The 24,201-nt window shown below is 36.7% G+C and overlaps 4 protein-coding genes and 1 long non-coding RNA gene across 8 annotated transcripts; 3 read left to right on the forward strand and 2 right to left on the reverse strand.

Annotated features, from left to right (window-relative positions):
* The first annotated feature begins 280 nt into the window (after positions 1 to 280).
* Positions 281 to 1,285, forward strand: LOC6644937 (alpha-ketoglutarate-dependent dioxygenase alkB homolog 6). Its single transcript, XM_002067629.4, has 2 exons — positions 281 to 443; positions 523 to 1,285. The coding sequence occupies exons 1-2, from the start codon at positions 414 to 416 to the stop codon at positions 1,177 to 1,179; spliced, it is 687 nt and encodes a 228-aa protein (XP_002067665.1). The 5' UTR covers positions 281 to 413; the 3' UTR covers positions 1,180 to 1,285.
* A 308-nt stretch (positions 1,286 to 1,593) lies between these two features.
* LOC6644938 lies at positions 1,594 to 4,394 on the reverse strand. Of its 2 annotated transcripts, none has more exons than XM_023177133.2 (2): positions 3,609 to 4,394; positions 1,594 to 3,516 (listed from the first exon to the last, which is right to left on the reverse strand). In XM_023177133.2, the coding sequence occupies exon 2, from the start codon at positions 2,805 to 2,807 to the stop codon at positions 1,857 to 1,859; it is 951 nt and encodes a 316-aa protein (XP_023032901.2). In that variant the 5' UTR covers positions 2,808 to 3,516; positions 3,609 to 4,394; the 3' UTR covers positions 1,594 to 1,856. The 2 variants fall into 2 exon arrangements, with proteins under 2 accessions (XP_023032901.2, XP_046866517.1); XM_047010561.1 differs by having other exon boundaries at positions 1,594 to 3,551.
* A 565-nt stretch (positions 4,395 to 4,959) lies between these two features.
* On the reverse strand, positions 4,960 to 20,955 carry LOC6644939 (unconventional myosin ID). Its single transcript, XM_002067631.4, has 9 exons — positions 20,867 to 20,955; positions 10,247 to 10,549; positions 9,067 to 9,286; positions 7,576 to 7,801; positions 7,135 to 7,518; positions 6,996 to 7,075; positions 5,529 to 6,935; positions 5,313 to 5,470; positions 4,960 to 5,239 (listed from the first exon to the last, which is right to left on the reverse strand). Exons 1-9 carry the CDS (start codon positions 20,953 to 20,955, stop codon positions 5,071 to 5,073), a joined length of 3,036 nt encoding a protein of 1,011 aa, XP_002067667.2. The 3' UTR covers positions 4,960 to 5,070.
* LOC124460169 lies at positions 20,409 to 22,415 on the forward strand. Of its 3 annotated transcripts, none has more exons than XR_006954104.1 (3): positions 20,456 to 20,635; positions 20,733 to 21,905; positions 21,976 to 22,415. It is a non-coding gene; the product is annotated as an uncharacterized LOC124460169 (long non-coding RNA). The 3 variants fall into 3 exon arrangements; XR_006954105.1 differs by having other exon boundaries at positions 21,984 to 22,415; XR_006954103.1 differs by lacking the exon at positions 21,976 to 22,415 and having other exon boundaries at positions 20,409 to 20,635; positions 20,733 to 21,943.
* A 244-nt stretch (positions 22,416 to 22,659) lies between these two features.
* Positions 22,660 to 23,795, forward strand: LOC111518921. The gene is made up of 3 exons (XM_023177134.2): positions 22,660 to 22,984; positions 23,040 to 23,132; positions 23,190 to 23,795. Exons 1-3 carry the CDS (start codon positions 22,748 to 22,750, stop codon positions 23,748 to 23,750), a joined length of 891 nt encoding a protein of 296 aa, XP_023032902.2. The 5' UTR covers positions 22,660 to 22,747; the 3' UTR covers positions 23,751 to 23,795.
* The last annotated feature ends 406 nt before the right edge of the window (positions 23,796 to 24,201 follow it).

Here is a 24,201-nt window from a genome sequence, read left to right on the forward strand (position 1 = left end):
AATCTTTTGATCAGTAAAAAACCAAATACAAAAAAGGAATTTGTCCGTTTTCTCTGAAACATATGAACTGTTTGTGCAAAGTGAAAAGTTGTTAAAAGTGGTTTTAATAAGCAATATTTTTTTTTCTAAATATTTCATATGCAATATGGACATATACAAATTTAGATAAAACAAAGTGAAATGTAAACAATATATATGTAATCTTAAACGTTAAGACATTATAGTATTAAAGATCTCTGTTCATACATATGTGGTTTGAGTTTGGGTGTCGTCCGAACCGCGCAAATTGTAGTCCACCCCTGGGCTTGCTGAAGGGAAAAACAGCTGATTCAAAATTCAAAGTCGCCAACAAAAATATTGATTTGCAATTATTGTTGTTAATTAGTAAATTAGAGTAGCATTTAGAGTTAGTCATGGATTTCACCGACTTTGAAGTGCGGAAGGTAAATTAAAACAAACTACAACCTCAAAATATAAAGCTTTACCTATTAAATTCTCTAATAATGATGTGCTCCTTTGCAGTGCCCACCTACTGTCATGTACATTCCCAATTTCATTACCTCCGAGGAAGAACAGCGTATTCTAAGTCAGATTGAACGTACCCCCAAACCGCGCTGGACACAATTACTCAATCGTCGCCTGGTCAACTATGGCGGTGTGCCTCATCCCAATGGTATGATAGCCGAAGAGATTCCTGAATGGCTACAAAGTTATGTGGATAAAGTTAACAATTTGGGCATATTCGAATCACAGAATGCCAATCATGTGCTGGTCAATGAGTATTTGCCCGGCCAGGGAATCTTGCCCCACACAGATGGACCCCTTTTTTATCCAATCATATCAACAATTTCTTGCGGAGCTCATACAGTGCTAGAGTTTGCAAAGCGTGAAGGCAACGAAGAAGGAGATCGAAATGAAGATCATGCTGGGCGCGAAGTTCTTTTTAAACTGCTGCTGGAGCCTAGAAGTTTGCTTATCCTGAAGGATTCTTTGTACACAGACTATTTGCATTCCATTGGTGAGACCAACGAGGATACACTCTGTGATCGCATTTGCAATTATGATCTTTGCGAGAACACCTACAAAATTGGCGATCATTTGAGGCGACGTTCGCCACGCATTTCCCTTACCATACGTAATGTGCCCAAAACTAGCAAAATGAAGCTGAAATTCTGTTAGACTGATCCTCAGGGATTATGATAATAAGCAATTTAATATTTAATGTTATTGCAATTGTGTGTTATTGCTATTGGAATCAATGTTAACTAAAAATATGCACAACTTAGCCCACTGAAGTCTGGCCACAAGCAGAGCCATATAAAATCCTCCTATGACACAAATCTTCCGCTAGTCTTCTAAGCACCAAAATCCTAAAACTTATATCCACACACACTCACTCACTCACGCAAACCAAGTGCTTTATTTTTGTTGATCTTATGGATGGTACAAGTATGTATATATAATATATATTTTTATCTTTCTATATTAAATTAACAAAGCAATAATTTAAGAATAACTAAGAAATTTGGTTAAAAAACTTCAATTTCCAAAAACTTTCCATTTGATATATATTTCACTTTTAGTTGTAGTTGATTTCTAGATTTAGTTTCGCAAGCGATTGTTAGGAGCCACAAGAAAAGGATTTTTGAAATATTTATTATTATAGAATTATCATCCTGTCATCATAATTGTATATTCCATACACATTTATCCATATACATACATATATTGAATGTAAATCCTGCGTGTATTTTTGTAACAATTTTATGTCCACTACGTGCTGCACCCCAAAGAAACAAAAAAGTAATGAAGTTGCAAAATAAAAACTGTTTGCCATTGTTAAAGCGAGATTACTCCTAGACCTTCTCATCCTGCCATTCCAGTCGGAATTCCCGCTCAAATACCAGTCGATCATATAAACGCACCTCGCTAATTCTCGCCGATATGTCCAGGCGCAGTTCACTTACAGCCAAATGGAAATTCTGACGCACCGTGCGCTGCTTATCCGGAGTTAATTGATTCAATGGCTTCCGGAACACACTAATGATGCGCTGCAGATGATATTCCACGCTGGCACAGCGTCCAATGCAGACCCAGAGATTCTCCGGATCGTGTATGTTGCCAGGGAAACGTGTACGCTGATCGAATGGAGCTTTGCCCGAAAGCAAATTTCTCACTTCGGCAACGATCTCTTGGTGGGTCTTCAAGTCCCGGGTACTCAGTGTTTTGAACTCGTATTTGTCACAGAAGTACATGAGATCACTGATGGCACACCATGGCTGGGTAGCAAGAGTTGAATGATTGTGCGACCAATTGCTATAGCCAGCTGGAGAGGCTGGCGTCTTAGTAGTCGAGGTCGAGGTCGATGTCGAGCTCTGAGCACTGGATGTAGTGGGATTTGTCTTGGTTGTTGATGCAGTGGAAGTGGTTGTGGTGGTAGTGTTGGAAGTGACGACACTTGGTGTCTTGCTTGTTTCTACGGCGGATGGGGGACTACTGGTACGGCCGTTGAGTGCCTTGGTTCTTTCAGCACGCTGCAATTGTTCCATTTCGCGCTCATGCTCTTTAGCCCTTAGATATGCTTCCTTTTTCTGTTGCAACTCCTGCAGCTTGGTCAACTTCGGGGGCGATGAGGTTTTTGTGAAAATTGACGGAACCGGGTGGTTAGTGGTGCTAGTGTCCTCTGTTATTACACATTCTGTGTAATTTCCATTTGCATCCAATGATGCACTACGTCCATATTTGGCACGATAACGCTCTAGCGTGTCCAGCGAGAAGCTAAGCTCCTTTTTAATGGCCTTTTGCATTTCTATATGCTTTTATGTATATGTAGATGTATTTTCTGGGCGGCGATTTTATGTAATCACCTTGAAACGTTCCAATTCGCAGCACCACGCGCTCTTCTCGAGAATTTACAAGCGAATGCGAAACGCAATTGAAAGAACAAATTCTTGTGGTGGGTTCTTCTCTCTTTATTTTTATCTTTTATCAATAGCCAAGCAGCAGTGGCAGAGCCATGTGCATTTTATTTTCGGTCTTTGCCAATACATTTTGATTCGGTGCAGTGGTGTGGGCCACAAGGGATTCATCTGTCGGGCAAACCACGCCGACAAATGAATCGTATGATCCCAAGTACCCATCGCATATTGAAGAAAACATTGTTGCAACTTGAATATACTTCAAACACTTTCAAAAACAATAAAATTTCAACTAGTTTTTCATGCTCTCAAACGAATGGATCTTCGATTTTATGTACGCTTAGTAGCTGGCACAACTCTGGAGCAGGCTTCTTCTGGTAACTTGGGCCCCCAAACAAGTTCCTTATCCGCTTACAAAAGGTGCGTAAGCGTTGAAAGTTCCCTCCTCCCCGATATCGTTGTGTACTACAAAACAGTCGTCGTGACGGCATGTCATCCAAATCCGAATGGTCTGACCACATGTTAACATTAAGCATGGACGAATGGTGTTTCGGTCGGGATGCCAAAGTATTGAACCATTCTTGCCAGGTTTCTACATCTGGAATTTGTTGATTTTCTTTAGAAGTCATCATACTAGATGAAGAACGTGAATGTTTTGAAGAGGAATATATTTTAAATAAATTTACTTACTTGCAAAGCGTTTTGGTCTGATATAGATATATATTCAAAATATCTATAAATCATATATCAACGCCTGCTTAACAAAATAGTAAATATCTTTTGTTTTGTACCCAAATAGAAATATAACATAAAAATTTAGACAAAGTACAAGTACTTTAAATTTAGTGTCCCATTTAACAATTTGGAACGTACTTTGAAACGTTTGAAAATCACTTTAAATTTTGAAATTTCGTTTTGTGGTAGATAGTTTTGAAGGAAAAAGAACAAAAAAAACCCAACTGACCGCGATTATCTATTGGGGTGGCGGATGAGCATTCAAAAACTGGGTTAATTCCATCTTTTTCTTCAAAAGTTTTGCCTTTTGCTGCCTAAGACGTTTAACCGACACCTTTAGACGTTTGCATGACCTGTGCAACAAACGGCATTTGTCACAATTTAGGCCATGCATCTTCTTTTCCCCAATTGGGATCATCATATGTTTATCACGGTTTCTCTTGCGGCGCAATTTGCCCTTACGATCCCGAGCTGTGGTGGCCACCGAAGATTCACCTACTGGACGTGGGATAACAGCAGTGCCCAAATTAAGGCCTCTAAACAAGGGAAAGAGCAACTCAGTGTCAGCAGATTGATTTCCGACTTCTCCATTCATCTGGACATCTGTTAAGGCAAATGGATTTTCCTGTGGATTCATCGCTTATGGCTTGATATTCTTCAATATATTTTAATGGAATTTAGTCTGAAAATAATTTACTTCTTATTTGGAAGAAATCTTTTTAAGTTATGATCTTACTTTACTGTTGGAATGATGAAGAAAACTCAAATGTTTACTCCAAGCCTACTGAAAAAAAAATATTGCAATATATCCCTTTGATTTTGGAATTTTATTTTGTATGTTTAATATATAAATAATGTTTTATTTGCAAATGGCACACTCTTATTTTTTGTGTTCTTTTTTTGTTTTTGTTGTTGTGTGTTTAAGTACAAACTTAATTCGTGTGCTATGTGGTATAAATAAATGATCTCTTAACAAATGCACAAAGTACACTTAATACTTTCATTCTGGTTACACTCGGCCAGCTCAACTAGCAATAACCAAAATTATATATATATAACTATATAAATAGTTACAGTTGCCTTATAATGTAAATTGAAAAAAAAAATGTACAAATCGTTCATTAAGACTATATAGATAGATACATAAAACAAACAGTTTCTTTTTTTTTAAGTTATTTAGAGCAATGGTAGATATAGAAATATATAGAAATCTAATAACTCTGTATATCAAAAATGGATTAGTAAAAAGGCACAGGATATACACACACAGACAGAGCGAGGTTAAAGCGTTACATAAGACAGGACATGAAGTAAACAAATTGTAGTTTCTATAATTAAGTTTTGCGTAATTTACAATAATGTCCACACAGTATCGTTTGAAAACCCTTTCTCTCTCTTCTCTCTCACTCTCTCTCATTTAAACGCAATATGAAGAGGGCACTTCGAAGATAATATTGCCAGAGGCATGTCGGAAATTGGGAGTCTCCACATTGGCAGCACCTTCCACGACAATTGTCTTGGGCTTCTCACCCAGGCGACAGGCAATATTGCTGCCCACATTGACCCGGAGTTCGGTGTTGGTGGCACTGCAAATATATAGGAAAGTGATGTAGAAAGGAATCGAATAGGGAATGTCCTCGTGGTGGGTGGTTGACTTACTCATAGTACTTTTTGCACACAATGCCAACCACTTCGCCAATGCGATCCTCTTTCAGTGTGGATGTTTCGCCCTGAAGGGCAAAGACCAAATCATTGTTATCGGGCGAATGGAAGACAATTAGCTGATCTCGGCCAGGAGTTACGCTTATGGAAGTTAACTGCAAAGAGTAGAGAGTTACAATTGATGGGTTAAAGATTTGTGCGCTTAGCTCTTACATCCTTGATGGCAATCGTATGATTCATATCGCGGAACTTCTTCTTGATGCCATCCAATTTGTGAATGGTTGTGTCCGTTATGATGAAGGCACGTTCGGCTTGTTTATTGTGCTTATTGAATTTCTTGGCAAAGGCGGAGAAGAGCACCTGGCGGAATAACTCGCCACTGGGGGCGCTGCTCTTTAGTTTGCGCACATTGGTGGAGTATGCCTCGTAGCCGCTATTGTCCATGGAGTTGGCCAGATAGTCGCCCAGCCATTTGCGCTGCTGGCCCCAATAGGGACGACGACCAGCCAAAGCGGTGACGGCAATGATTTGCAATCGGAGTTGGGGCCATTCGCTGCGTGGATATTTGCGCAAAATCATGTTGGCACGCCAAAAATCAAAGATGCGATGCAATTTGGCCTCAGCTTTGCGTCCGGCCAGGGGAGGCTGGGGCCACTGAATACTCTTGCCATAGTCTCTCGTTTGCTTGGCATTGCGGAAACGATTGGCCAACTCCTGGACATAACTGCGCAGCTTGTAGGTTTTGTAGGCCCGCATGATGGTCACAGCGGCCTTGATCTTCTTGTAGTTTCGCCTGGCAATCCAACCCCTCACTTGTTTCTGCAGCAGGGTCACAATGTGTGGAATCATCTCATTGCGTTGCTGTTCCAGGGCAAACAGAGTACGGGGGGAACGAATGAAGATCTTGGTGTGTCCGTATTTCACATCTTGGGCGAAGCCCTTCTCTTCGATCAGCACGCGAACGCCATCACGATCACTTCCCGCCCGGAAGTTGGGCCAAGTGTACTGAGAGATCATCTTGTAGCGTAGCAGGAATTTGTCATATCGCTGACGATTCACAAATCCAGCACGACGCACTCGGACGTTCTCCAAGAGGCCCAAATAGCGGACTTGATGCTGAACACGCTCCTCATCAAACACGGTGGAGCTCTTGATGTCATTGGGCTTTATGCAGCGCACATAGAATGGCTCCTTCTTCAGCAGAGTGACAACCAGATCGGCCATGGATTTTTGGAACAGAGTACCAGCTGTCAGTGGACGCTTGGTCGTCTTCTTAATATCCTGGGCACCCTCAGGCCACATCTCACTCATATTAATATCCTTGGAGTTGTGCAGCAGACGCTTAAAGTCCTGATACAAGGTGTCCTTGTTCTTCTCAATAAACCCCTTGATATTGTAGATGACATCGCCGGCATAGTGAGTAATACGGAAATCCTCACGATGCTTCAACTCTTTGTCCGTCGGTTTCAGCTGGCGACTGGTGTAATGCGGATGCTTGCTCAAGTTCTTGTCCATGGCACCGAGAAGAGTATCATCGGTGACATTGCCCACACTGAGGCATGCCTCATCCAAAATGGCAATAATGCCTTTGTGTGGCTGTTCAATCAGATCGCAAATAATCTACCAAAGAGAAGAATATCGTTAGAAATTGTTTTCCACACACTTGTGTTACTTAATTACCTTATTATTGAAATAATCAATGTTGGTCCACTCAATGCCCTCACGTTGATATTCCTCCTGTTCCTGCTTGAGCACCAATTCTACAATCAAAACGAATCATTGAAATTTCATTCCGGAAAGCGTTAAATTTCCTACTGACCTATAAACAACTGTTGCAGCTTCTCATTGCAGTAGTTAATGCAAAATTGCTCAAAACTGTTTGAATCGAATATCTCAAAGCCGTATATATCCAGGACACCTATAACCGAGTTGAATCTCGCTTGGTTCTTGCTGCCCCGGAAGAGAATGGCACGATTTATGCGGGATATGATCCAAGTGAAGAGACGATCATAAATGGCCTTGGCCAGGGCATCTTTGCCATATTCCGCCTGGGTGGCATTGTGATCCTTCTGCATAACATTTCCGCCAGCAGCAATAACACGTTTGGTCAATGCCTGCGACAGTTCCGATTCGGTTACCTGCAATAACTTCGCAGTGGATTGCAAATGCTGCTTGTTGCTAATCACCAATTCATCCTCAATGGCTGCGGAAAAAATTAATTCAATATGATGATCAACAAGAATGATATTCGGAGACTCACTTTGAAATTCCACATTGCCCAAATGAAGAATGGCGGCTATAGTACGCCAAATGGTGTGCACTTCATCGGCTGTAAAACCCAAGGTTTTAAAGGCATTGCATGTGCCCTTATAGTCCGATTTCTCGGTCAGTATATCCATGCTTCCCTGATTCAAATAATGATATTTTCCCGTCTCTTTCTGCAGATCATATTGACGCAACTCATTGTCATTGGCACCGCGCAACAGCTGCAAGCGAATACAGAGGGAGAGAGAGAGTAATTAGTAATAGTTAAACACATTCAACTTTGTGCTATATATGGTATAAGCAACTAAACTGACGATTAGCAGACATGTTAACCATAATTGAATTTCCGCTTTTAATTGTCCACTGTCTGCTGTCATTTATCAGTTATGTGTGGCCATGTCCGAGTTGTGTTTGTCTAACACAGATCTTCAAGTGCGATCCGATCCCTCACACACACTCACGACAGTCATAAATAACAAGATTGGAAAAATTACTTAATTTATGGCTATATTGTAGTGTTTGTTTTGGCCTCTTTGCCTTTATGGCTATTCCATATCAATTGCAAATGGATGACAGGTGAGAATTGATGTTGAAAACTCACTCACCATAAAATCAAAGAATTCAACTCGATAAAAATATTATTTGCTGGTATTTAACCCCCCTTTGGGTAGATGTTAAACAAATTCATAAAAGTAAAGCAAATGTTTAATTAACATCTGTTCCTCGGTCATGTTAATAATCAGAAGAATAAACAAAACGAAATCGAGAAATAAATGTAGCATAACTCGATGAACACTTTCTTGCTAAATAAATGATCAACGAAGCGAAGTGACTTTATTTATTAAAATGATATCATCAAGAATAGGCATTAATTAAGAAAAAAAAACAGAAAAAAAAACCACTTTGTCTCAGACCTTTGACTTGGGTAATAAGTAAATAATCTCAAAGGTCAACGAGTCGATCGTTGTCTGCGCTTGGAAGGAATTTTTTCACAATTAGTCGAAAATGATTTACGCACTTTTAATAATCCTCTTTGCTAAATTATGAAAACTCTTATAGAATAGTCTATTGAATTGCCTGAGTAACGACTAACTTTAATTGCAATTTTACTTTAACTGGGTAATCTCATATGTGCATATATGGAAAAATGTAAATCATGATTGTTATCCATTGTCTATTGTAAGCGGAAATGAATATTAAAAAGCATTTGGCAGAGGGCATAGAATAAAACACCCATGTAAACCACACCCAAAAGCAATAAAAGCCAAACCGACAAGAAAAATAGAGTAAAACAAAAACACAACCTGACACCCCACAGTAATTGACGACCCCAACCATCGCACCCCACACACTCAAGGCAAAAAAAAAAGCTTTCGTCACTAGTCATTGGGGCGGAGGAGGCACGCGTCACGCTGACTCACACTTTGGGGTAAATAGTGGATCTGACGCCCTCCGTACCCATATGGGGGGCGGTTCCCTCACTCACCTGATAAAAGCTATGAAAATTCCTCTCCCCTGGTTGTTGCTGAACCACACGCGATTTCTCCAACAAATAATTGGTTATAATGCCACCCACTGGATCGGCTTTATAGTCAAACTCAATATCCATATATTTGCCAAAGCGACTTGAGTTGTCGTTGCGATTCGTCTTCGCATTGCCAAAGGTCTCCAGTATCGCATTACTCTGGATCAGCACGTTCTTAACTCTGAAAAGGAAATGGCCAGAGAACATATTAAAAATTGTGAACCATTAAGGGGCATTAAGAATTAATTGCACTTTTGCTTAAGCTTAGGAAAAAACTAATTAACTTAACGCCATTTAGCTTTAGTTTCACTAAAAATGGCATTTTAAACTGTTTGAAAGGGACTAAAGGCACTAAAAATTGACTGCTCGTTGGGTGTGAGTTGTGTGTGTGCTGCAGCAAGTGGTCTCTGGTCTGAGGGCTTGGTCTTGGTCTTGGTCTTCGGATTGGGTCTGGGTTTCGAGTCTAAGCATTATTTTTGTTTTTTTTAATGGTTCGCCTTAAATTACACTCAGGTGATAAAAGTCGCTTAGACAAAGTGCTTTTTGGGTAGGAGACATAGAGAGAGCAACTAGCAATTAGTGAGCGCAATTAATTTTGGTAACTTTTTAGCGGTTTGTATAGTCTTGATGACATCAGGAGGTTTTTGTGGGTCATGGGTCATATGATAGCTAATGTGATGACTTACTCTCACACATATGACTGGTGATTATTTTTATTATTATCTAGGGAAATGTTTTTGCCACGGTTTTATTTTTTGGCCTTGTAGTGAAATTACTTGCAAAAAGAATTTGCATGCATCAACGTGAGGAACAATGGGCAAAAAACTATTCTTATAGCTCGCCTGTTTATGTATGTAGGTATTTTACATCAATGAGATAAAAGTCTGGGTCTCACTGCCAAGTTCCCAAGTTGTACTTACTACTCTGAAGATAGTCGGCAGAATAACAGTCTAGGGACTAGATTCGAGAAGAAGGTCAAATATGCCAACAAAGAGGTGGCCAAATTGTTTATTAACTTAACGTTAATTTTGTCTACAACTCACTATACAAATAGGGAATTAGTTAGCCTTATTCAAAGAAGGTTAGTTAAATTGAGTTAAGATGTCAATCACATTGTCATTGATTTGAGATGACAACTCACCTTTCAATTTCATTTTGCCCTTGTGCATTCGTTACTGCTGCGATGTACTTCATGATTATCTTGGATGCTTCTGTTTTACCAGCACCCGATTCGCCAGAAATTAGTATACAAGTGTCCTGTTGCCGTTGCTTGAGCACCCTGTATGCCGCATCGGCAATGGCAAATACATGCGGGGCATTCTCGAATAGCTCCCGACCCTTGTATTTGCGTATGGTCTCCGGGCCGTAGATGTTCATCTGTCTGTAGGGATTCATCGAGACGCACACCTCGCCAATGTATGTGTAAATGGAGCCAACTTGGAAGCTGAAAGGAAGAAGAAAGAGCAATAACATGCACATTAGTTAATGCAATGTTTTGAAATGCATTCAACAGATTACGGAACGTAGAGAGTGGGAGAGAGCTGAGGACGGGGGAGATTATATTAACTTAAATAAATGTGCATCATCGGGTGCGCCTAGTTATTGTTATGCAAATGCCATGCCGGATCGGAGGGAGCAGGGGGAGGGCCAGGCGCCTGCTGTGTCTAATTCGAATGAAGATTTCGAGTTTGTCTTCGGCACAACGGGATCGGAAAATTGGATCGGCCTATGCAATTAATTGCAGTCGGCATATATGTATAGGAGATACTTAGTTAATGGTCTTGTTGTTCCATATTGATTAAATTTTGTGTTGTTTTTGATTGACTGTGATGTGTGTATGTGTGTGTGCCTGTTGTGTGGGCAGACAATTTAATATCGCTCCGATTGCTCAGAGTGTTGTTCAGCTTCTGTGTTTATTTTGTATGCAATTTATAAGGCGCCAAAAGATTTAGACGAAAAACTGATTGGTTGCATTCAGGTCATCTATTTGGGCGATTTCGAGCGTTTTCTATGTAAACTCTGATCCAATTTAAAGCAAATATTATAAACTGAATATCCAAACATTTTTGGGAAAACACAAAAGCAAATTTGGATTTTGCCAAGATTTCACTATACAAAACTAATCATTGATTTGGGAAAATATCTTGCCTTAAATTACTTTACTATAAGTTCTTAAAGTGGAAATGGTTGAAAAACCTTTAAAAAATTGACAGTTGAAAAGAATCTATAATTAATCGTTCTCTCTATTAGACACACCTTAAAAAAATATGAACCAAAATAAGAATATTTAAAAATTAACTAACCATTCAAGCAGATTTTGAATAAATACATTCATTATCCAAATTCTCAAAAACCATTATAAAAATATTCATTACTTTTAATGTAGAATTTCAATTTTGTTCTCTTAGCTTTGACTTTTTATACTTGTTGTAAGAAAAAACACCTTATTCTTCTATGGAAACAGCATTCCAAAGATTTAATGACTAAAATGTAATAGTAAAATTTAGTTTTTCCAAAAAAAAGGGGTTTTCATTTAATATTTTGACAAAAAGCTCACTGAACATACGATAAAAAATAAAATTATAGACAACCACTGCAAGTTTTTCATGTAAAAAATATTTAAGAACGTCATCAGTCTAATTGATCTGATTGAAAAGCAAGTAATATGTAAACTTGGTAAAGAAATTGCTGAAATTTTTGTAGTTCCTTCTCCTTTTTATTCAACTGCTTCTCTCGGGCAGTAATTTCTATAACCTCATTGACCATTGTCTAAAGGGGAAAGAGCCAAAATAGTTGATTGTTGGCAAGCCCATTCCGTTTTTTCGGCTGTATGTCAATCATCCGCCATGTGGGCGAACATCTTTTCACCCACACACTCTTTCCCTTCACCCACATGTTCCATAAGTCTTATTCCCCTGTCTCACACCTCACTCAGGTGTCGTGCAGTGAGCATATATGAATTGTAGTAAAGGGAAATCATAGTAAAATCACAAATGGCAGTGTTTTCTTTGCTATTCGTTAAGCGCTAAGCGGCTTGCTGCCTGCCCTTTTCTCTACTTACCGATGACCTGGTGTACTAAAAAGTCAACATGCGTGCTAAACGGTTCCTACTCATATCTATCCAAGATGATGACAGGTTTGCTTGGAGTTCACTAGTTCATATATATAAGTATATATCTCCCCCATACTGTCTCTTCCTCTCTCTTCGTTTAGTGGGACTGTCACATTTTTGACCCAAATGTTGGGGCCAGCAAAAGTAAAGACAAAACGACACAAGAAACACAGAAACAGAAACAGAAAGACAAAAAAAAACGTCAGTCAGTCCAACAGTCTTTGCCTATAAATAAACACTGGAAACTTAAGTAAAAACATGTGTTGGCTGCTGACTGCTGGCAGTTGGGCCTTCTGCCTTCTGGCCCAAAACCACCGGCAGACGAAAAAACAACAACAACGACATAGTGAACAAACAAATGCGTGTATTAAGTGTATATATTGTTTTATTTCGTTTTATTTAACAAAACTGTTAGCTGTTTTCTTTGCTTTTTCATTCAACCAATTTCACTCTTAGTTAAGGCCTTTGTCTCTCACCAGACAGTCAGTTAGTTTTTTAATTTTTTCAATTCGTTTTGTTTTTTTCAAGCTGCTTAACTGGAAGGGGCTTTTCTTTGGCTGGTTTTTGTGGGCGTGTTTGCAAGTTTTGTAATACTTGTTGCATTTGTTGTTCGGGTAATTACTTTCTGTGGCTTATATAGAGTAATTGTGGTCATTAGGTAACTTTTGAATAGTGGCTCATGAAGTTTGGCTGTTAAGTAATTTAAGTAAATTTCATTTTGGAGATGCTTTAAAATTGCACTTTATTAAGTTTGTAAGCAAAGCATTTAACTGTTGGCATACATCAGCTTTAACTTGTCTTTAAAAATTTCACACATAGTTTTGAGCTAGAGAATAAATATTATTATCTTGATTTTAAACTTTAGTATGCCTAATTCTATAGATTTTATCACATTCTATAATAGCCTGACAATAATCCTGACGACATTCATTACATTAAGATTATCATATATTGTTAAGGATACTTATGAAGAATAGTATGAAAGGTTCAATTGAGTTAACGACTGAATCAACAAAATTTTATAGTATAAAAACATCCGAATTAAGCTTAGTTTTTTAATATGTCAAACTAATTATTAATGGTATCTTTCGTATTAAAATAAAAGAAGGTAGTGGGTAAGAAGCTAAATAATTGAATCATATTTATCCGATCATATACTTTATTTAAAAAGGAATAGACTTCATTTAAGATAGATAATTTGAACAATATAAAAATCCCAGAAAAAGTATACAAACTATTTATATAATATATATTTATATAATTAATATCATTTGCGTAAGCCGAGAAACAAAATTCTGAATAAATTTTCTGTTAGCAATTTTTAACGCATGCTTCTTTTTATAAGTTTTTCTTGATTTCTTAGCTCGAGTCCAATTAAATCTATACCTCTAGATATCAACTATATATATATATGTATATATATTTATACATACATACATATAACTCATAAAATAAAGATTTCCACACACATCATACAAAGGCATGTAGTTTGTTTGCCTTCGCACAAACACATCATAAACTTCGTTTTTGCTTTATTCATTATTTTTATCGCTTTTTATGTCTCTATTCGTTTTTTTCTGTATTTTTTTTTTTTTTGCATTGCCAAATGACGTAATCAAGAAAGCAGAAAGAGCAACAAATAAGAAAACAAACCTCAAGTCACAAAATGCCGCGAAAATTACTTGTACACATCGAATACATTTGAAAGAATTTTGTATTCTCTGTTTTGTTTAATATTTAATATTATAATGTTTATATTCATTATTTCACACATTTTATTCTTACTGATATTGGCCTTAAACATTGTGATTCATACGACCTGTGAGCCAACGTCAAAGGCATTTAATTATTTAACAATATTTGTTGTAAGCAATAAACAAATAGAAGCAAGTTAGCACTTAAGCTGACTCAACTTTTGTATAAAATACATTTAAATGCAATTTGCATAGTCTAGTCTTAATGGGAGGAGCTAACGATGATGAAGATGATGATGATTCATTCCGTTTTCGATACTATATTTTCTGGTGAGAGGGACTTGAGGCCTTGTCCGGCCTAAAGAGAAAAGTCTGAAAAAATCGATAAAATTTTCTCAATTTATAGGCTGATGCACTTTTTCCATTTGCCTCAACTGACTACTGACATCATAGCTATCAATGCTCAGTGGGTCAATGTTGCTTTTTCTCTCTCTCTCTCTCTCTTGCTCTTTAGATTTTTCGCTTTTGCGATTGTCGATTTTAATTGAATTTCAATTCGATTCATTGATGAGACAACGGTATTAGAATGTGAATATGAATAGCAATTTAAGGTAGAAATTATATAGAGTTGATTTTTGATAAATTGGCGGCAAGTATATTTTATAATTACAACATTTTATCATTATAACTTACAAAATTATGACTGATTCTTAAAAAAATATTGTATTGAAATGTTTAAAAGAAGATGTTATTGATTCTACAGAATTGCTGCCAAGTCGTACCGATGGCGAGCCAAAAAGCTACTTCCTATAGCTAACTTCGATGCTTTAAGTCAATCTGACTGATCATGTCCGCTGACACTATGCAGCCAGACATCTGCTTATAATCAAAGAATTTTCAACACTTTCAATTTCTTTTGCGTTCGCTTCATTTCATTTCTTCATTACATTTCTTTCTTGAATCTTTTTGCGCAATGCTTTCAAATTAACTTCAGTTCACACAGAGTTCAACAAAGAGTCTCGTCAATTAGCCGAGCAACGCAAAGTCAGAACCAGATGAAGTACAAGAGGCGCTAGAAGAGATGATAAAGTCTTGTGTAAACTAAGTGAAACTGATGGAAAAGAAGGGGAAGGGGAAGGCAAGATGGCCAAGCGGAATGCAGATGGCCAAGTAAAAGTTATTGCAAGCCAAATGACAAACATTGCCATAGACTTGGGCCATAAAGAATATACCGTGTAAACAGAGGGAAAGAAATAATAACAAGACTGAGGCGACGTCTAGACGGGTTCGGTCTCTGTTTCTGTTTCTGGTTCTGGTTCTCCATCCTCATCTCCATCTCTGACTCAAATGAGTTTTTCCTTTACTTGGATTAAAGAATTTTCTGCACAATAATGAGAAAACTACGTGGTTCAATTAGCAGTAGAAAAAACCTCTATAATATACCTTTAGCCGTTATGTAAATTGACTTTTTGTGATTTCCGTTCTCAGCAAATGTCAGAATAGCGTCGCTTATCTGCATTGATAGCTTATCACCTCTATTGCCCATGGCAATACTCTTTGAAAAAAAGGAACTCAACACGTATCAGAGGGCACGTTCTAAGGGGAAACTTATTTTTGTGTTTATCTTTCCTTTGAACTACTATATTGTATAGTATATATGCTTGTAGGTATGTTCATCTATGCAGTTGTCTGTTAAGACAATGCCGCCCTATTCTACAAATAAACAGACAATCTATGATTGCAATCGGAAATCGAAAATGAATTCTTGAAGTTTTTATGACTTTGCCATAGACCAAAAAAACAAGAAAAAGAAAAAGCACACAAAGGGAGCGAAGGAAGGCAAGTCTATAACTATGTCCATAATGTTTATGCTAGATCCGGCTAACAATCCGCCATCGGTCTGAGCCATTTCAAACATTAATAAGTTTTTCTCATTTTGGAGGACGTCATAAAAATTGCATGAAAATGGGAAAAATGAAAATGTGACGCGCTCAAGAATGTTAAATGCCCATGAGAGCGAGAAAGAGAAATTTTTCAGCATATTCTTAAGACAAATATAAATATACAGTGAAAACTATATACAGAACCATCTTTAAGAACTATTAAAGTTTGCATCAAGCTTTGAGGAAAGGAAAATTTTCTATAAGGTAATCTACCTCTTGACATATCTTTGAATAGCTTAACTTATCGCTTTTAGGGGTTTTTCAATTATTTGCCTTATATGGGCAGTCAGTGGGAATGTTTCGTACCTTCCTATGGCCAAAGCCAAATCAAGGTTATATAATAACTCGGCCAACAGTTTACTTTTCAACAGGTTCTTTACACTTCTTTTGCAATCTTATCAGTAAATAATTTTTGGCATTATTCATATGCTTGGTTTGTGGCAGCATTTTTCTATAGTTATAGGAAAATAATATATATAAAAAAGCAACTTAGACTTTTTGGTGATAAATTTTAAGAGATAAGATTGTTGTCAATGGTAGACTATGAAAAGGGTTTGGTTTTCGGTTATTGAAGTGTTTCGATGTGATTATATAGAAGGGGAATACTTGAACAAGTCATGTTGTTTATTTATTATAAAGAAAACTAACTAACAAGTAATTGAAACTTATTCCAACACTTCACACAATTCAACATAATAATTTCAATGCATTTTGTTGTCAACGACTTGAATTTTAAGCAGTAAATTAAGCCTTGACTATGCCAAAAAAAAAAAAAAATACTACAATATAATGTGTTAAACATTTAAATGAATTTAAAATTCAGTTTCATTGAAAGTAGCTGAATGATTCACAGTTGATTATATAAAGGAAATTGTATGTTGGAAATTTATTCACTTGATAATCTTGCAAAGTGTTCTCTACAGTATTTATATATAGAAAAATAAGTGTTTTTTTAACGTAACTTTTTAATGTGACTTGTAACTTGCAAGAAATTTAATCTAAAGTACTTTCAACTCTAAAAATGGGTCACAATTTCAATTTGATTAGAAATAATCTGAAGAATGCTCTTATCGTATTGAAAAATCAGTTAAGTTTAATGCATTTTGAAAGATAATTGTTTTAGAAGAAGTCTCAACTTTAACACATTTAGAGAAAAATATAAAAAAATAAAAATTTTATTTAAATTACTATAAAATATGGGTCGAAAAATAGAAAATATGTATTTAATATGGATGAAATATTTTTATATAGTATGTTTCTGAAAACATAGATTTCTCTTTATGTGATGTAGTTGTTCTTCCTTTTTCTTGCTCACTTTTAAAAGTTTAGAAGGGTTTGAGGTAATAGTTCATTTTTTGGCTTGTAATTTAAGAAACATTTAAATTATTTAGATCAATATTAGGAATACTTGGAAAGCCCGATTTAATTACGACTGAAATTCATAGAAAACCTACTGAGACTGTCTGTAGACTGGCTGTCATGTAAAAAAATGCATTGCATGTATAGACAGTTTTTAATCTCATGCAAATGATTTAATAATAGCATAAAAATTTACTCAAGAAAAGAAACAAAAATACATTTCATAGCCATAATAAATTTACCAGGCGAAAATCCCTCATTTGAGTTCAACGGGCGGTTCATGGGAAATTTCAGCGGGTAAATAAACTGAACCAACCCACAGAGCGATACTCCAAAAAACATACGAAAATATAGGCCACATAAATGTTTAAACAATGGAACGGGGTAAGAAAACGAAACAAAAATTGTAATTCTAAGTGCAATCAATCAAGTGATTTTATGGCCAACACTTTGACCTCATGGGGTCGCGTATGCAGTACCAGCCATGCAACAACTGCCACCACCTCCTCCTCCTCCTTTTGGTATTCCTCCACTTGTTAGCCTCATCAGGACACTTGACTTAATGGGGCGGCGAACACTAAAAAATTTCATTTGGCAATTCTGGGAAATGCTGAACTTGAGAAGGAAAAAAGCAAACAACATTTAAACATTTTCGGGGTTGGGTCTAAATTCGAATGAAAGGAAATTTTTTTTCTGTTGGTAGGGAACTTGTTTCTTTGCATTTTTTATATCTTTTTTTGTTTTGAGTTTGGTGGGTGAGTCTTGGCGAGGCAACCACCAAGTTACTCTGACGCCATCAACCGGTTTTTGGTGGTCCAAAAGCATTTGTCTTGTTTTCCTTTTCTTGTTTTTCGGTTTGTTGCTATTGTTGACAACCGAAAAGTATTTGCAAAGTATACACAAGGAATGAGTCAGATTTGAGATATATATTTTGTTGGAATAACATATTTCTCAAACGTACAAGCAAAAGAAAGAGAGTGAGAAAGACAGACATTATTTTATTTTGTTTTTCGCCTTGCCATCCCACATGATGTCATGGTTAACCACAAAGATATCGACAGAGGGCACAGACCAGTCGAATTTCTAATACCCTTATGGTTTATAACACAATTTAATATCTCTAGATCTAATCCGCAGACCATACTATATAACAAAACTTTTATTTAGTGTAAAATATATTCTTTATAATAAATATAACTAAGCAAGTTGAAAACTTTTTGGTGTGAAACTTCTGTGTGAAGTTCTGCCAACTTTGTCGAATGTATATTATATAAAGTTTATAATCTAACAAAAATTCGGCGGACTATAAAAAACTTATCTCTAAATGAAACAAATCGTTCTTATCGGTACGTTTAATTGTAAGCGATCGGTAGTTTGTGGTTTAGTTTAGTTATTGTATTAAGTATTCGTATTTGGGAAGAGTATAAAAATTGCTTGTAAAACAGAAGTGCATTATTTCTCATCGTGTTTTGTTTTTATTATTCTCTTGAACGAAAACGAAAAACAAAAACGCGAAAATGAAAGTGAGTTATTCATTTCTTTCGTGTGTTTTTTTTTCTTATTTTTATTTGGCGCGTTTTTGACCCTCACTCCAAGCATTTATTCATTTTTGATTTGTTGCTTGAGTTTTCCTTTGCCTCAATTTGTCTGTGCTTGCAGTTTTCCGGGTTTAATAGTGTATGTACGTATATTCATTGCAAATTGATTTGTGTTATGGTTATGGATGTAATAATACAAGAAACTCATGTTATTATTGCACTTGATTATGCAATTAATGATTTGTAATTTATTTAAGGGGAGGTTGCCACACAGTTTTGCGATAGACAGATGCATCGAACGGCCTAATGATAAGCAGTGTGTGAGCTAATTTTGCTAAAACCCGAATGTTTGGGGCAGATGATAAGCTTATTAATGGTCTTCGTCTTATGTAATCAATCATTGTTGGGAAACGTGATGTTCAAATTATTTATTAGACCTTAACGATCTAAATAAGGTTAAGAAATACGACTGTTTGATCATTAGTTAGATCCAAAGGGCAATCTAAAAATAGTGCAATTTAAACATATTTACATATGACTAATTAAATACTGAAAAAAGAAATAAAATCATTTCACTAATGTGATAAGAATTAATAAAAAGCCACAACTTTCGGAGCAAGATTCATCCGGTAATACGTTAACATTAACATAACTTTATTTTAAGTATTCACGACATAAAAAAGGAGTAAAACTTTGGTTTTAACTATCGTTTAGAATAATTTTAAATCGATGTAACCATTACAGAAATGGGATGCTCTAATAGGCATTTAAAATGAAATCGAAACTATTAAGGTGACACTATTTATCTAAGAACAAATGTAATTCTAGATAGTTATAGTCGTTATATGCTTCCATAGCCATTATAATAAAGTTCTTTTGCCTCAAACCCAAACACACAGAAAACAGAGAGAAATAGGGAGTCCCCTGCCACACACAGAGACAGAGTGTATATTTTATTTTATGCCGCATGTGTCAACAACTTGTTGCATGCTCCGCCTTTACCCACCATCTCCCCAACTCCCCACTTTGACTCTTGTGGTTCAGACTTTGCTATGGGTCGCTGCTTTGCATGCCTCGCTAGTTTTTAATGCTAACGCGCGACGCGCAACGATCATTATCATTATAAATAGTAAAGTTCTATTCCCTCATTGTATGTATTTACTATGTAAAATACCATATATTTATTTATTTAACTTGTTATCGATGCCATACAAAATTGTGGAAACAGTTTCGCTTTAGTTTGTAGCTTTATTTGCCGTTCAGTTTTATGATAATGAGTTCTTTGGCACTTTTGGAAAGCATTTCAAATGCTAATTGAAATGTCAACAATTATTACACTTGAAGAAATCCAAGATGAACAGGACCTGCATTAGTCTTTGAATATTTATACTAGGAATGATCTAATCAAAGTAATGATGTAATGCCACATTACACATATGATGTATGTAATTAAAATCATTTCTGCATTTAGCAACAGCTTTTTCTTCAAGTGTACTTAGAGGTGATCTATCTTGTAAATAACTGAATCATTTTTGAACGATGTGGGATAAGTAGGATTTGACTCATTTTTATGATTACTTAATTATGTTTGTATATATATGTATAGCCAGACAATGATACACCCAACCCATTTATCATGGCAAATTGATAACACCAAAATGAGCTGTCAAATTCTGATTGGGAGTTTCCTGACTCGGAAATGGTTGGCCATGAGAAAATGTTGTCATAATATTAAATAGAATTGAAAAAAAGTTGCAAAAATAAAACAAAAGGATTCTGATTCATTGAGTTTGAATAATTCTTAATCCGGGAATTTATGAAATTTGGAAAGTGCTTAAAAATCATTTCAACCCTTGCATAGATCTGTAACCACCCCTTAAAAAGGTAAATTAAGACTATTTTACAAGAGTTACAAAAAAACAATCTATAAAATAAGCCAATGAAAATAAATCTAGTTTTTTTTTTCTTGTTTGTTCTCTAGACTAAGGAAAAGCAAAAGCACTACACCGCACAACAACCAGTTTTGTGTGGTCTCGGTTGGCGCCATAAACTAGCCTTGAACTAGACCAAGACCGAGACTCGACTCGACTCGAGAATCGATAAATATTTACTTACCGTTTACGTAAATTGTCCATGAACTTCTCCATGTTGACCTGGTCCAAAAGGACAAAGTCCTGCACGCCTGCCTCACGTTGCATTGCCATTTTTGTAGCTGCTTCTTTTTTTCTTCCTTTTTTGTTTTGCTCACGTGTGGAAAAGAGGGTGAGCACAGAGAGAGCGACAGAGAGACCAGAGAGCTAATTGCCGGCTGCTGCCTCAGGTAACACAAGAAGTCGTCGTTCCGAAAGATCTGAATACGATCAAAGCAAACCCAATTTGATGATGACGAAGAGGAGGAGGAGGAGGAATTCGCCTTGGTTTTCTGTGTTTTGTTTTGTTTGTCTGCCTCTCTTCTTGGTCTTCTTCTTCGTTCTTGTTGTTGTTGCTGCTTTTTCGCGTCTCGTTTCCAATTTTAAATTTTATGAAATTTTTGCTGTATATTTTATATGTGGTGATCAGTTTCTGCTGATTCGAGGGAATTCTCTATATATTTTTACTCTCACACAACACACGCACGATTGGAACATTAACAAGAATGAATTAAAATTTCGCTTTTATCAATTTTTTCCAAATTGCTCATAAATTACAACTCGACAAAATACCTCAAGTTGCCTGGCATATAAATATTAATTATTGCTTTTCTTTTTTCCTATATTCTTTCTTTTCGTATTTCTTCTTGCTTTAAGATCGCCAAGAGAACTTGTTCAAAACTGCCAGCTGGTTTTTGGCTTATTGTCAGCCGCCGACAACAAATATAACACACGACAATACGGACGGAGCGAAACCAACCACTCGATTCAATGCTCGAAGAGAAACTGAATCCACATCAACTGAGTGTATTTCAACTGGTGGAGAAGTGGAAATTGCTGGCGGCTTTGCTACAGGCAAGGGACTGGTGAATCAACTGAGTGTATCCAACTCTGAGAAAGATACGTCAACATTTGAAAGTAATGTCGACTAGAGTATACCTAGCAAAAAGTGGCGAATTAATTTATTCTCCACTTATTTGAGAACTAGAATATACAGATATAATCCAAACTAATTGGCCGCAAAGGTATTTCTATGGCCAATAAATGTCGTGTATTACTTCTCGTTCGTACTCGTACCTAAATAACCATATCAAGATTTGCAGGTATATTTTTTAGATTCACACATTGAATACTTCCCGAAAACCTTGGGGACTACAGTGAAGAATAAGGTGAAAGGTATTATTAAGCAATTAAAGTTGTGGAACAGCTATATCAACGAAGATGGGGAGATATATTGTTACAAAAAAGTTCTTAAGTGATTTTTTGACTCGCTATCCTCTTTCTCCAAAACTGGAGGCGGCGGCGGTAGTTCCGGCTCCTCCTCATGCCATTCCATCGTCGTCGTCGGTTCCTCTCGAGGTTTCTTCCCCGATGTGCTGGGGCTTGCCTCAAAAAGGCATTTTCGTGGCGTTGCGCCATCGCCGTGATGCTTTTTTTCAATGTGGCGCTTTATATCAGAGAGTCTCGTGGACTCTTAATCACAAAATTGGCACGCAGGCATTTTGGTTTGCTTTTCCTGTTGTTGTTGCCTCTGTTTTTCGGTTTTTTTTTGTTTGGATTTCGATAACAATATCGATATATTTTGCGCCAATAATACAGTGTGGGCCAAAAGGAGTCATCCGATGTTGTCACATTTTTATTCTAAATAATGCAAATGTTTGACCAATGAAATTCTCAAGGTTTAAATAAACATTTATTTTTATTAAATAAAAAGACTTCTTTTGGCCCACCCTGTATGCATGTATGTATATCGAAATCGATAAACTAAACAGACTATCGATATCGATAAACTAACAGACGCCAAGCTTTGTGCGCCAATAATATTGTATATCGATAAACACAAAGAGAAAAAACAAGCCGCGCTACAATGGCAGATTTAATTATTTTTAAAAATTTAAAGTTCAATTTGGAATTTTTCCCCGGCCTCGGGAACATGAGCAAAGAGGTAAAGCCCATGTTCTTCGAGAGGTTGAACGAACGTACATCAATGATGTACAGCGGTGCATATTTTAACACAAGTGCAATGATGGGGTTACAGCCCCAAAAATTGTACACGCTGAACTTGGACGAGTTCTGCCATCACGCCCAACCATATGTTCATAAGGTAAGTAATTCTAATCCATTCCAATCCAATTATAATCTATTCCAATTCTTTTTAGATCTTTGTCATGTACATAACAGATTTGGACACTGAGGACCAGGTACTGCTATATGCGCGGAGCACCTTTCCGAAGGAGGAATCCGGCGAATATGTAAGTACAATCAGATATAGTGGTGACAAAAATTTATTCATTTGGCGTTTTCCTCAGATGACCAATGCGGAGGAAACTGCAGAGTATATTCTTGATGTACTGACGGAAATACCACCGCATGTACGACGCAATGTGGTGGCCATTGTGTCAGATCGGGCGCGCATGAATATGAGCGCCATGGAGGACATAAATGTTCTCTGCCCATATAAGCCTCCCCCCTTGGTGTTCGATGTGAATCATCTTTTGGCAAAGTTTTCCAAAGAAAACGATTTGTTTTGCCTTGACTCCGTCCAACAAATTATGAAAACATCCTTCCGCAAGGAGAGCTACAAAATACAATTAACAAAAATACGGGATGAATGTAGCTCCGTAAACGTGTCTAATTTGAGTCTGGTTTGGGCTTTTATGAAAGCCATTGCGAAAACCTTACGCAATATATTCGAGATCAGGGACGAGGTCGTGTTGAAACATCTCAACAGTAACCAAATGGAAAGTCATGGGAAATATATTGTTTCCCAGATGCCCATCATGACCCTGGAAGACTGCTCGGAGGGTGGAGGCTTATTAAATTTTATGGTCTTCGATGCAGCCAAGCCTTTGAAGATTCAGCGTAATTAGAAGCTTTGTCCTGATCAGACTAAATTAATTCAAAATAATTTAAAGGTTAGTTTGTTAATGTTTAATCAAATGAAAAGTATTGATATAAATTCTCCATTTCTACTTTTTCTTTCAGAAAACAAATCGTCCCAACCATGGGCCAACCGATGTAACAACAACAATGAAAAATATTTTTTAATTTGATTTTTATTAATTATCATTATATTTGAAATGAAAAAAACAGCATATTGATATCTCTGCCAGGAACTTTTATAATTTTCTTTCAATATTATGGCAATAAATTTTCAAATATTAATTCCATTTGTAATCCCCCAAAGTATGCACTACCTCGATGGTGAATGATACTTTTGTTTGAAAAAATTTTACAGCTTTATTAATATATGCAAAAAATACAACGATTACATAAACATAAAGTGGACTCCATCGATCTCAAATTACTGCAAAACAGACT

The sequence above is a fragment of the Drosophila willistoni genome (genome assembly GCF_018902025.1).
Source record: "Drosophila willistoni isolate 14030-0811.24 chromosome 2R unlocalized genomic scaffold, UCI_dwil_1.1 Seg167, whole genome shotgun sequence".
In the NCBI taxonomy this organism is placed as follows: Eukaryota; Metazoa; Arthropoda; class Insecta; order Diptera; family Drosophilidae; genus Drosophila; species Drosophila willistoni.